This window comes from Acinonyx jubatus, chromosome D4 (genome assembly GCF_027475565.1).
Source record: "Acinonyx jubatus isolate Ajub_Pintada_27869175 chromosome D4, VMU_Ajub_asm_v1.0, whole genome shotgun sequence".
NCBI classification, from domain to species: domain Eukaryota; kingdom Metazoa; phylum Chordata; class Mammalia; order Carnivora; family Felidae; genus Acinonyx; species Acinonyx jubatus.
Genome location: NC_069391.1, coordinates 5,268,176 through 5,281,659, shown reverse-complemented (window position 1 = coordinate 5,281,659; position 13,484 = coordinate 5,268,176). Strand labels below are relative to the sequence as shown.

The 13,484-nt window shown below is 44.9% G+C and overlaps 1 protein-coding gene across 5 annotated transcripts in view; it reads left to right on the top strand.

Annotated features, from left to right (window-relative positions):
• NUP214 (nucleoporin 214) overlaps positions 1-13,484 on the top strand; it is a 93,728-nt gene that overhangs the window by 1,675 nt on the left and 78,569 nt on the right. For 4 of the 5 annotated variants that reach the window (XM_027035410.2, XM_027035411.2, XM_027035408.2 and 1 more), the window contains exons 2-11: positions 958-1,153; positions 1,449-1,600; positions 2,475-2,673; positions 3,858-3,928; positions 5,079-5,142; positions 5,607-5,710; positions 7,621-7,727; positions 8,370-8,436; positions 11,704-11,830; positions 12,770-12,931. In XM_027035410.2, the coding sequence (XP_026891211.2) occupies positions 958-1,153; positions 1,449-1,600; positions 2,475-2,673; positions 3,858-3,928; positions 5,079-5,142; positions 5,607-5,710; positions 7,621-7,727; positions 8,370-8,436; positions 11,704-11,830; positions 12,770-12,931 (1,249 nt within the window). Of the gene's footprint in view, positions 1-957; positions 1,154-1,448; positions 1,601-2,474; positions 2,674-3,857; positions 3,929-5,078; positions 5,143-5,606; positions 5,719-7,620; positions 7,728-8,369; positions 8,437-11,703; positions 11,831-12,769; positions 12,932-13,484 lie in introns of those variants that run through there. The other variant, XM_053204498.1, reaches the window with a different exon arrangement.

Sequence of the window (13,484 nt, the reverse complement as noted above, 5' to 3'; positions counted from 1 at the left end):
TTCGCCTCCTTTTTACCAAAACCTTGACGTATGATCAATCTGGAATTCAAGAAAAAAAATCAACTGGTACATCTGGTACAACTGAACATAGTGATTGGTAAACCTATGCAATTCTCACCGAGAGGTAACACCCACTGAAAATCGTCTTTGAAGGCATGTAGATCAGTTCGCAGAAGGCTGGGTGAGACAGGCAGTCAGGAGGTTGGGGCAGGCTCCCAGGCCCTGGAGTGCTAAGGAGCGTGCAAATGGACAGAAATGGAAACGATATCGGTGGTGGATGGAGGTGGCCCAGGATGTTGCACAATCAATGGGGCACTTGTGGGAGTAAAGCAGAGCGTTGTGAGGTGAGGCTGCAGACGCAGACGGGTCAAGCCATGCCTGGCCTTACAGCCTGTGTTAAGGGCTTTGGACTTGTGTTTGGATGTCCTCATAACACGTAGGTAGGTTTATAGGTGTTGACTATTAAGAGATTGACCATACCCATCCTTTTCCGTGGTGTTTTGTTTAGTATCTGATGCAGGTAAGACGGCTCCTGGGATCTGGTCGTCATTCTGTGGTCATCATGTCCACGTACATGTTTGTCAAGCACCGCACTGGCAGTCCAGGCTAACGGCGTAGTTGGGTGATGCCTTCGATATTTCACAGCAGTTACTGAGGACTCCTCTGGGTCATGAGACAATACTTACCATCAAGTAGGACAAGATTATGAATGATCAAGTACAGCACCTGTGGTTAGGACAGTAAACTAGGAGTTCAGAAAAGGAAAATACCAGTGTGAATTGGATTAGTTAAGGAAGGCTTCATGAAAGAATTTTTAAAATTATGTTTAATTCAATAAACGTTACTAGGTCCTCTGCCGGGCACCACAAACCTCCGGGTTGTACTAAGATTAGGGCTGTTGGAATATCATGGAATATCTTTTCCCTGAATTGATCTTGGTTTCATCCTTGACAACAGGATTTTCAGTTTAGAGCCCTGAAGAAGGTGAGAATCTTTGACTCCCCTGAGGAGTTGCCCAAGGAACGCTCGAGTCTGCTAGCCGTGTCCAACAAGTATGGCCTGGTCTTTGCTGGTGGAGCCAGTGGGTTGCAGATTTTTCCTACCAAAAGTCTTCTTATTCAAAATAAACCTGGTGACGATCCCAACAAGATAGGTAAGTTACTTATTGTTTGTTGCCTAGGAGAGAGAGGGGTGTAGTGAAGGAGTCTCTTTCCCAAGAAATCATTCTAGTATTAAAATTAAAGTGGCTGTGAATCTTCAGGTTGACCCCCAAGAAGTTCTAGGCAGGAAGCCTTTCTGCTTGCTCTGCATGACTAGGCTTCAAAGTGTGCTTGTATGTTTATGTAGATGTAAAAATTGTTTCACATAGACCGTAGACCTGGTAAAGGGGTTACAGCTTCTGCTTCTGCTTTGTCTTTTTTTTTTTTTTTTTTTTAATCTTTTCTTAGTTGATAAAGTTCAAAGCTTACTGGTTCCTATGAAATTCCCGATACATCACTTGGCCCTGAGCTGTGATAACCTCACACTCTCCGTGTGCATGATGTCCAGTGAATATGGTTCCATTATCGCTTTCTTTGATGTTCGCACATTTTCAAATGAGGTAAGCTCCTGGCAAAGTGTAGCATCAGCATGGGACCTAAAAAGTTTGTCTGGTATTGAGTCATAACCTGGAAATTCTTGGTTGACTCTGGGAGTCTTTTTTTCTAGATTAAAGTAGGGGTTTAAAAAAAAGGCATTAACTGTGGGATCTTAGACCTTTGAGATAGAAAGGACTTCAAGAAATTCTTCCCTAATACCCGCCCCAAGGTGTTTTTTTTCTCACTTACAAATGAGAGAGCCCACGCCCAGGGAGCTTTAGGTGACCTGCCCCAAGGCTGTAGAGTTCATAGTAATGTCAGAAGTTCCCATATCCCAGTCTCCGGCCTCCTCTGGCAGTGTTCTTCCACTTCTAGCAGTTTGGGAATGATATTGTCAATAATTTGAGTATTTACCCTGACTATGTGCCAGGCCCTGTGCTATATAGGCCCAGGTGCTTTATAGGTGCTTTATAGGCCTTGTCCTCGTTCCTAAGTACCGTGGCCTCACAAAGTAGATGCTGTTGTCTTCATTTTATAGATGAAGAAATAGTCCCAAAGAATTTAAACGTGCAAGGGTCCAACACCATTAAGGAGCAGAGCCAAGATTTTAATGTAGTGTTTTCCCTTTACTGATTATTTTGCATTTGTGTATTCCCCTGCTGGAAGTTCTTCCAGTGTGCTAAGATAATTGACTGCCATTTTCAAAGTTGTGTTGAAATTGTCTGTAACAAATAGATTGTTGCGTAGAGCTAATTTGTTTTTGTCACAGTCGTGGGGGAAGATAAACTGTAATTTGAGAGAAAACTTGCATATTCAGTAATTTTCTTCGGCTATTAAATGTCTATGTATTTATTAATTTATCAATTTATTTTTGCTCCTGGGCATCTGTTTTAAAAGGCTAAACAGCAAAAACGCCCATTTGCCTATCATAAGCTTTTGAAAGACGCAGGAGGCATGGTGATCGATATGAAGTGGAACCCCACTGTTGCCTCCATGATGGCAGTTTGTCTGGCCGATGGCAGCATTGCTGTCCTACAAATCACAGAAACAGTGAAAGTGTGTGCGACTCTCCCTTCCACGGTGGCAGTAACATCTGGTGGGTAATAAAGGCTTTCACTCCGTAACATACAATAATGGTAATCTATTTAAAAATTAATTTCTGGAAATAAAAGCAAATGGGGTTTTTTGTTGTGTCTGTTGTTACTTGGTGGAACCGGAGAGTATTCTTTATTTCCATAGTTCACGTTCTTAAAGCCAAACAGACAGGATTTAACTTGAATGTGTGTAGGCGTTCTGGAGAAAGAAATATTTTGGTACGGCTAGTTTAGAACTGTGTTTTTAATTTTTTGTTTAATGTTTGTTTTTGAGAGAGAGCGAGAGCGCGCGCGCGCGCGCGCACGTAAGCGGGGGAGGGGCAGAGAGAGGGAGACACAGAATCTGAAGCAGGCTCCAGGCACTGAGCTGTCCGCACAGAGCCCAACGTGGGGCTCGAATTCACGAACCTCAAGATCATGACCTGTCTGCCCAGAGCCCAACGTGGGGCTCGAACGCATGAACCGCGAGATCATGACCTGAGTGGAGGTCGGATGCGCCACAAACTGAGCCACTCAGGTGCCCTCGAACTGTTTTTGAGAATGATTGTTTCTGGATCCTAAAGGGTAGTGGATGGTACGCTGAAAGCCATTTTGTACCTTCAGGGGCAGAGTATTACCAGTGTCAAACAGGAGTAAGAGAATGATTTCTCGATACTTGAAAACTTTTTCTGTTCTCCTTATCTAAAGACTACAGAGTTTTCTGTACCTTCCAGCTTTCTGGACAATACTCCATTGGCAAAACATTTGGAACAGTCGACTTAATGGCCCAGTGGTAAATCATAATTGCCTTGTATCATCAGAATGATCTTTAAAAAAATTTTTTTAATGTTTATTTTTGAGAGACAGAGAAGACAAGTGGGGGAAGGGCAGAGAGAGACATAGAATCTGAAGCAGGCTCCAGGCTCCCAGCTCTAAGCTATCAGCACAGAGCCCGACGCGGGGTTCAAACCAATGAACCGTGAGATCATGACCTGAGCTGAAGTCGGACCCTTAACCAACTGAGCTACCCAAGGGTCCCAGTTGTTTTTTTTTTTTTTAACTTTGTTGAATAAAGATGATCCTAGAGTCTTCCAGGGGCTGACCAGGGAATGGAAAGTGGTGATTAAATGGCTGTTTCAGGACAGATCTCCTTGGTTTGCTCCATTTTCTTCAGTTCTTAATTGACCACATTTTCTTCTTTGCTCAGTGTGCTGGAGCCCCAAAGGGAAGCAGCTGGCTGTGGGGAAACAAGATGGAACCGTGGTCCAGTATCTTCCCGTAAGTTGTACTTCAGAACTGTTCGTAAGTTACCCACCTTTGGTGGGTAGTTTGGGGTCTCGGCGTTTCCTTGTCAAAATGTAACTCATGCTTGTTATGACAAATTCATCAGTACACAAGCAAGCAGGAAAGAGGGGAACTCTTCCTGTCTGTCCCATAGTCTTTCCAGAGGCATACTCTGTTTTCTTTAGCGGTAGCCTCCAGACTTTTCTGGATGCTTTTACAAATAGTCTGCGTGTAGATGCATTATCTATCTGTTGTACACACTGATGATAACGCTACACAGTGTTCCCCGGCTTTACATTCCCAGTACATTCTATAAGAACGTTCCATCAAAACAGTGAAAGCATTATTTGTCAGCTAGCTGAGTCCCTCTTAAAGGTTCAGTTTCTCTAGTTATAGAAACTAGAGAATGGATGCTCCTGTCACTCTGTCACCCCCTCCCTGTGGTCTTCCTGGGACAATATTCACAGATACTTTGCAGTATAATTGGCAAAGAATCCATATATTTTGGGTCGAGCGTGGATGGCAAGGAGGTGTTCGTAGGCAGTGCTGAGACCTGTGTTGCTGTAAATTCCTCCTTGAGATCCCTTCTCTATGGGGTGTGATAACAGCAGTGGATGTCTGAGTTTGAGGTTGAGGGTTTACTTCTTAGGTTATTGCAGAAAGTTGTTATCTGAAATTTGGTATATATTCTTTCAGGGTGTTAGCTTGTAAAAGGATAATAGGATTGGCTTAATTTTATGGGCTTGCTCTTTGCCTTTTTTGTTTTCAGTGTAATCATTTTCAGAATCCTTTCTCTAACTCATGATACGTGGAGCCACTTCATTCTTCGGAACGGCTGGATAGTAGTCCATTCTGTGGACGCGCCGTAATTTACTCCCCTGTCCCGCTATAGCTGGCTGTCTGTGTCAGCGTGGGTAGCTGCCATAAATGGTGTTGCCTTGCGCACCCTCCCCCTGCACGCATTCTTGAGAGATTTCTGTAGGTTGGGGTGCTGGATGTAGGCATTTACTCTTCCCTGTGCTGTCTCCTGGCTGGGAACATGAAACATAGTGGTTTCTGGGGAACATGCTGGATTTGACAGAGTTTCAGCGGCTCATGTGTGTTTCATTTGACACTCTTCTCCCCCCCCCAAAATCTCTTTCAGACTTTGCAGGAGAAAAAAGTCATTCCTTGTCCTCCGTTTTATGAGTCAGATCATCCTGTCAGAGGTAACCCATCTGCTTTTCTTACGGGGCCAGCCTGTCACGAGGTGACACTGTATTACAGAAATGTCAGATCATGTGATGTATCTGCACACCCGCCCAGGGAAGTGTTAGTGCCTCCTGCATGAATACTCTCATTATCACCGTTGGCCAGTTAAGTCAGCACAACAGCAGTCCTCTGGTAGACACCCGTGTCTCATGGTACATGATAGTAAATGGATCCTGACTTGTTACTAGGATTCTTTCAAAATTTGCCCTGATTATAATCCACCAGGAAAAAAAAAAATCCCACTTTGGGATGGATTTGGGCTTCCTGAATCTTTGTATCTGTGAATTATATTTAGTCAGTAAAATCCGGACCTTTGTCAAAACTATAGCACTCTGACTTTTTTATCCATGGGCTGTTAATTTTTTAACACGCAGGAGCTATTCCCAAAGTGAGATGCTTTATCAGAGTGTGTGTATTTCAGTTCTGGATGTGCTGTGGATCGGTACTTACGTCTTCACAATCGTCTATGCTGCTGCAGATGGGACCCTGGAAACTTCTCCAGATGTGGTGATGGCTCTCCTCCCGGTACGTTTGTGAAAGGGACATCTTTGTTCTTTGAGAGCCACAGAGGTCTTCTAGTAAAGGTTAAGGCTTGGGCTCCAGCTTCCTTTGGCTGGCAACGGTGGTATGACTTCAGGCATAAAACTTGGCACCATGGGCCGTGGGGGCCAAAATGATGGTGTCCTCTTAACAGCATAATCTACCGTTTCGTCGTAAAGTGAAGAAAATCATAAAGCTTGCTTTTGCTTACATCGTGAACTATGAGTCCTGGTAGGTGTTAACCTGATAAAGGTATTTGATTGATTGATTGTCAAGTTAGCTAACATAAGTGTGGTCTTGGCTTCAGGAGCAGCTGATAAAGATATTTTAGAAAAGCAAGGAAATACCTTGATTTTTAAAATTCTTCCACTTGTTTATACTTAACCAGATGTTTATCAGATGCCTGCAGGGTGCTAGGCACTGTTTTAAAGCTGAGAATATTGTGGTGACTGAGGCAGAGTCCTTGCTTTTGTGGGTCTTATATTTCTTTTTTTTTTTTTTTTTTTTAATGTTTATTTATTTTTGAGACAGAGCATGAACGGGGGAGGGGCAGAGAGAGAGGGAGACACAGAATCGGAAGCAGGCTCCAGGCTCCGAGCCATCAGCCCAGAGCCCGATGCGGGGCTCAAACTCATGGACCGCGAGATCGTGACCTGAGCTGAAGTCGGACGCCCAACCGACTGAGCCGCCCAGGCGCCCCAAGGGTCTTCTATTTCTAACGAGTGTGCTAGTCATAGTCAGTAAAGAAGTGCAGGTCAGGGAATGATAAGGGTGAAGGAGGGAACAGCGAAGGGTTCGGGCGGATAATGACAGGGCTGCAGTTCAGACTGGGTGCGCGAGGAAGGCCTCTGAGGAGGAGCCCTTTGAGCGAGAATGGAATGACCTCAGGGAGTGAGTCATTTTGAAAACCGGGAAGAACATTAATAACAAGAGCTACAAAATGTGACTACGTTGCGGGGACATTTAAAAAAAGACAAATGAGGCAGCGCATATACTTTCCAATCAGTACTGGTTTTCAAAGTGCATGAAAACATTTAAAACTACGTAAATAAATGTCTAAATATAACAGAAGTGGGAGTTGCATTAGTTCTGTTTCGCAGCCTTGTGTCAGTGGTAAATCGTAAGCATCTTTTGAAGTCCTTGAATACCATCTATATTTGGCTTTTCGGACAGATGATTTATTTAGCTCTTCCTCCGCTCCTGGATCCTCAGGTGGTTTTTAGTTTTCCCGTTTTAAGGAATACCACGATACGTCCTTTGGTGTACATTTTATGTGATTGTGTTTAGCTTGTAGGATAAATACCTGGAAGTGAATTTGGTTCAGTGATGTATGCTCTTGTTGCTAAGGTTTTGAAAACATCGCCAAAGGATCTTCTAGAAAAGCTACAGCAGTTCCCATTCCTGCCACCAGCATGATTCCCAGTTGCCCCAGATGAAGTCCTTATTTGAAGAGCCCGTTAAGATGTTCTATTCCCAGGGAGAATATCAGCTTTGACATTTATTGATTCTTGGGTTCCATGTCCTGGGCTAGAAGCTTTATATGTGTCATTTTGTTTCACACTTAAAACCGCCTTTGATGGCAGTGAAGTGAGTTCCACAGGCCCACTATGTGCATAAGAAAACGGTATCAGAGAGGCTGCGGGATCTGTCCGTGCCTGGCCCACAACCAGAAAGTGACAGAACAGCGTATATACAGTTCTGTTCAGTGGCCACCATTCCCGTGCCTTGAACTACTCCACTCTGCCTTTATATCGTGCCTGTGGACTTGGACATAGATTTTTGGGTGAATTTTTTCATAAAACTTAAAGGGTTTTGTTTTTTGCGATCCTTAACTGTGTAGAATGAAAGAAAAAGTGCACATGGGATTTTTTTTTTTCTCCTTTTGTTTCTGGTAGAAAAAAGAAGAAAAGCACCCAGAGATATTTGTGAACTTTATGGAGCCCTGCTATGGTAGCTGCACGGAGAGGAAACACCATTACTACCTCAGTTACATTGAAGAATGGTGAGCCGAGAGCCCGAGAAGGGTTCCTCCTCTCTCTGTCGGGTCCCACCTGAACCACTTGGTTCCGACGTTGAAACTCTTTTCTGTAGGAAAGGAGAATGGAGAGTCGAGGTGCCCCACACATATTTTCCTCTGATGCTGGATAATGTCTCTCTGACTCCTGTTTCCCCAATCTTGAATTATCTCCATCGAATACTCACTGATCCTAAAAATCCCGTTTTCTCAGTAACCCCGGTGATGACTTGACAATGATACTGATATGTAAGGAACATATTACAAATTTCCCTCAGAGCAAAGGGCTTCCTCTTGAAAGGTAGATAGCTTGAAGCAAAGCTTCTGTCCGGAATTTCACCAGATTATTCTGTTCACAGGGCGATAGATTTATTGGAAATTCCGACGTGATTTTGTCATGTCTCTCAGAAATGGTCAGGCAGTTGGCCGGCTCTCCAGGGCTTTATCCAGTGAGCTAAGAAGTTAAGCTTTGTATCTAAAATCTTCTCCCCTCTCTTCAGCCACGTAGGAAACCTCACCTTCCTCCTTGACGTCTTGAGGAAGTCCTTATGGACACTACCTCAGGCTCAAGTCGGGTTAGAACTGTTGCTGTGTTTTAGTTTAATGGCCTTCCGCTTTTATTCTTCCAAGGGATTTAGTGCTGGCAGCATCCGCAGCTTCAACAGAAGTCAGTATCCTTGCTCGACAAACAGATCAGGTAAATTTCACTCTCTTGTCGCTTCTCCGTGATACTTTTCTGAGAAACACTCTGGAGGGAGTTAAAACTATGGTGAAGCCACGTCCCTTTGAATGAGTTCCTGGGTGACAGCAAAGCTGACGCTTCGCTGATGTGACTGAGCGCCTCGGGCCAGGTGGCTGAGATGTCACAATGGACACATGTGGGTTTCAGACTCCACTGTCAGCCAAAGCCCTTCTGTCCTTTCTGGGTCCACTCTTGATCTGTGGAAACATACGATGAGGTCTGCTGTCAACGGGAGCACGCCTGGATGTAGGAGGTTTTTCTGCCTTGTTTTGTTTTATCACCTTTATTTTTTCGCTCTTGCTTGAACCTGCCCCTTCATTCAGTCAGCTATAACCCATCCTTGATTAATGGAGAGAAACATGCAGATCATACCAAATTGTGACTCATCAGGAATATTTTGTTTCACTTTGGGGCCGCCTAGGTGGCTCAGTCGGTAAGCTTCCGATTTCTACCAATTTCGGCTCAGCTTACGATCTTGTGGCATGGGGGGGGGGGGGGGGGGCATGGGTTCGAGCCCCGCATCGAGCCCTGCGTGGGGCTCTGTGCTGATAGCTTAGAGGCTGGAGCCCGCTTCAGATTCTGTGTGTCCGTGTTTCTCTCTCTTTCTGCCCCTCCCTTGCTGTGTTCTGTCTCTCAAAAAAATATGTTTTTAAAAGTTTTAAAAAGGGAGGCACCTGGGAGGCTCAATCGTTTGAACGTCCAACTTCGGCTCAGGTCCTGGTCTCACTATTCAGGAGTTCGAGCCCCGTGTCGGGCTCTGGGCAGAAGAAGGCTCAGAGCCAGGAGCCTGCTTCAGAATCTGTGTCTCCCTCTCTCTCTGCCCCTCCCCCACTCACGCTTTCTCTCTTTTTCTCTCTCAAAAATTAATAAACATTAAAAAATTAAATTAAAAAAAAAAGAAATATGTTGTTTCACTTTGAAAAACCACCAGAAAGCTAAAAGCGCCCGTGCAAGTAAGTGCCCACCTCCTTTCTTGCACTTTGTCCTCCTTGCAGACGAACGAGGTGGGCTGAGGTGGTTGTGACGCCATCCGAAACTGTGGTGGGTTACGCGGAGTCACCACAGAGGAGATGTGCTGAAACAGAAAAGTTTTCTTGAAACTGGTGCCTGGAATTTTAAAGAAAAACTTTTTTTTTTAAGTTTGATTCATTTATTTTGAGAGAGAGAGAGAGCGCATGAGCAGGGGAGGGGCAGAGAGAGGGAGAGAGAATCCCAAGCCAGCTCTGCACGGTCAGTGCAGAGCCCAACACAGGGCTTGACCCCGTGAACTGCGAGATCATGACCTGAGCCAAAATCAAGAGGTGGACGCTTAACTGACTGAGCCACCCAGGCATCCTGAACCTTGAGTTGACAAATTTCTCGTGCACCCCACACACAGATACATATTTCTCGCCAACTGGTCAGTATTTACCCATCATTGTCCACATGGCCAGGTGGTCCAGTGCATGGCTCTCGTGGCGTCTAGGGTGGGCCACTTGGGGGTCACAGGCTGAATGCAGCAGCCTCCTCTGAAGTCTTTGATCGATTTCAGTGACAATTTCTTAATAGCACGATTTTATGTCCCAAGACCCTTTAAATATACTTATATTTTTGTTTCTTATCAAGACAGTTTATGTACGTGGTTAAAAAATCAAATTCTAGAAAAGGGTTTATAAACGAAAAAAGTCACCCCTGCCCTACCCTGTCATCCAGTCCTGTTTAGAGGACTTTTTTTTTTTTTCAAACTTGTAGCATGTTTTTCTTTTAAAAGCTAACCTCCTTATCCCTAAGTAATACTCTGCCTTATCACTAGATAGTGATTATTAATTTTAGACCTTGGCTGTTGTGGCAGGTGAGGATATAGCTCACTTGAGGCCCTGAAATCTTTGTCCTTCCCTTACTAGGGTTACAGTCCTATTGTAGTTTCTTCTGTTGGCTGGCTCTGCAACTATAAGTAACATTTTTTTACCTTCATTTCTCATGACATCAGCATACACGGTGAAGTTCTCTGACCTTCCGCTTTGTGGGAGGAATACCTTCTCCCCAACCCTTGCGTTCAGCACACCTTCCCCCACTCCTGCCTTCCAGCTCTTGGCATTCTGTGGCTCGTCCTTTGTAAAATCAAAACTGGTATTGTTTGCATTCTGTTCCGTAGTGATTATCAAGTTTTCTTTATTTTGAAATTTTTTAAGTTTATCTTGAGAGAGAGAGGGAGAGCATGAGCGGGGGAGAGGCAGAAAGAGGAAGAGAGAGAATCCCAAGCAGGCTCCACACGGTCAGTGCAGAACCTGATGCCAGGTTCAGACTCGCAAACTGTGAGGTCACGACCCGAGCCAAAACCAAGAGTCGGACGCTTGACCGACTGAACCACGCAGCCGCCCCAAGTCTTCTTTATTTTGTGTGTAGATTGTTTTTCAAAGTTGACATCAATTTTGTTTACATTATTATGAATGTGACTGTTACTCTCACCATTGCAAAGTCATGGAGTACGACTGTGTTCCCTTTCCTCAACAGCTTTTTGCTTTTCTGTTATTCATGGAGCATTATTATTCCCCTTTGATTCATGCTGCCCAGTTTGGGCCAACACTGAAAGTCAGACAAATGTGATTTTTAAAAATCAGAAGTTATTTATTGGCAGGAATACAGCCCACTCAGGCGGACAGGAGCAACAGGGCTTATGGGAAAGACTTAGTGGTTTCTCAAGGACCCCAAAGGCAGGAAGGGGGACCAGTGTGAGGAAGTGATGCCGCAATCTGGGAAGACAGGAACTAAGGGTGCTTCTGTCTCCGTGGATGAGCAAGCAGAGAGCATGTGGCCAGCTTTATTAGCCACCTTGTGGAAGACCGCAGGAGCCATCAACTGGAGGTCCTGGTCCTGGTCCCACATTTCCAGGGGCAGCTGCTGACTGGTTGGTGCAGGTATGAGATTCACCCACCATATTTAGGAATCTACCTAGTTGGGTTGGACGGTACCTCGGAAAGTGTTCACGATAGCGGTTATTTATTCCCGAGGCAGAGACTTGGTATACCGGGGGCAGATAGGTTGATTTGGAAAATTAACCCCTCACTTGCTAGGACGCTCATGGCTTTTAGACCATCTTCCCAGATTTCCAACTCTAGTCAACAAAGAAATCGAAACCGAGAGGTTTTTTTTTTCCCTTCTCTTCTATTTGAACAATGGTAAGAGAACCAACGCAGAGCTCTTACCAACACAGCATTTTCACCTTCTGCTTCTTTCTTCCAGGTTAATTGGGAATCGTGGCTCCTGGAGGATTCTAGTCGAGCTGAACTGCCTGTAACAGACAAGAGTGATGACTCACTACCCATGGGAGTTGCCATAGACTATACTAACCAAGTGGAAATCACCATCAGTAAGTGTGGTCTGATGTAGTTTAGTTTCTGATCACGGTTGATATTTAAATCCCATTCTATGGGTTCGTGACAGAATCTACGCTGCAGGGCACTTTTAACTTCTGGTAGCCCATTTCCTCTTGAATGATACAGAGTGTTTGGTGATGACACTAGCCTAACTTGACGGACACTCTTTGACGAGTCAGACTGTGTGTGTGTGTGTGTGTGTGTGTGTGTGTGTGTGTGTGCGCGCGCGCGCGCGCGCGCGCTTCAAACCATAGCAGCGCTTGGTTTGAAGACACAGATTAGAATGGACACCTCAAGCACTTGGCTTCCAAATCGGGCCTGAGTATGTGCTCTGAGTATGTCTTCCCCCCAGCTGAAGTGTGGCAGAGCTCCTGTGCTGCGAAATGTGCAAGGGCAGTGGAAGACCTGAGTTCCTCTCCTTTCCCTAGTCGGGTTATTTGGTCTTACTAGCTGATTTACTTTGATTCTTTTCCAGTCTTCACTGACAAACTGTATGCTTATGACTCAACTGTGAATGAACATACAGTAGTTTGACTCCCCTTTCTGCGTCCTTCTGTGTTTTCCAATGTCTGTAGTCTGTCACTTTTCTGCTAGGTCAGCCCCTTCCTAGAGATGCCGGTCTCGGGCAGGGGAATATCGTGAACACTGAGACACGCTTCTAAAGCTCGCGGGAGCCTAGGGACAGTCGCGGCGGCCACGAGACTGCCAGAACTGCCCTGCAGGGTCCAGCAGGGTAGGGGCAGTCAATAATGACAGTAGCTCTCTTTAATGAGTTGGTGCCTGAGAGACTGTTCAGATATGAATCGGAACACGGTCTATATGAAGCGGAACAGAGTCTGTTCAGCCCCTTCTTGCTTGGGGCGGTCTTTCCCTTCCCACCCAGGCCCTTCATGACTTGGCTCTTTTTTCACTTCTGTTTTCTTTCTTAACAGATGACGAGAAGACTCTCCCTCCTGCTCCAGTTCTTATGTTGCTTTCAACAGATGGTGTGCTTTGTCCATTTTATATGATCAATCAAAATCCTGGGGTTAGGTCCCTCATCAAGACGCCAGAGCGGCTCTCATTAGAAGGAGAGCGACAGCCTAAGTCGTCAGGTGCGTGCCTCTTCCTGCGCTGGAAGTTGGGGAGTACCGTGGGCTTGTTCTGGACTATTCCCAAGGGTAAAAACTGTGTGGGGATGTGTAATGGTCCTGTTCATCCACTCGTTCTGTCTTCATGAGGCAGGGACTGACTTTTCCTTGAACACATGTGCATTCTTGGTTCCCCTTGCCCACAAGCTTTAGTCTCTGACCTTGACTTTGGTGAAAGGGAAGCTCAGCTCAATGGATCCCATCAGGTCATTTAGCAACAATATCCTGTTATAGCGCCCTGTGTTATAGGTCTCAACCCTAAAGACGTTCGTCCGAGGGATTAAATATGTGATTGTGCATGCAGTGGCTGTCACGTAACTGTTACTGGTGTTGCATTTGTTGACAGCTAGTGGAATATATTGTGAAAAAGTGCTATATGCTTTATGATTCCTCTCTTATGAGAAAAAAACATATACATACATATTTAGGGAAAATACTAGAAAAGTGTATATTAAAATCTAAATAATGGTTTTTATCTGGGTGGTGGGAACATGGGATTTTGTTTTCTTTTTGTTCA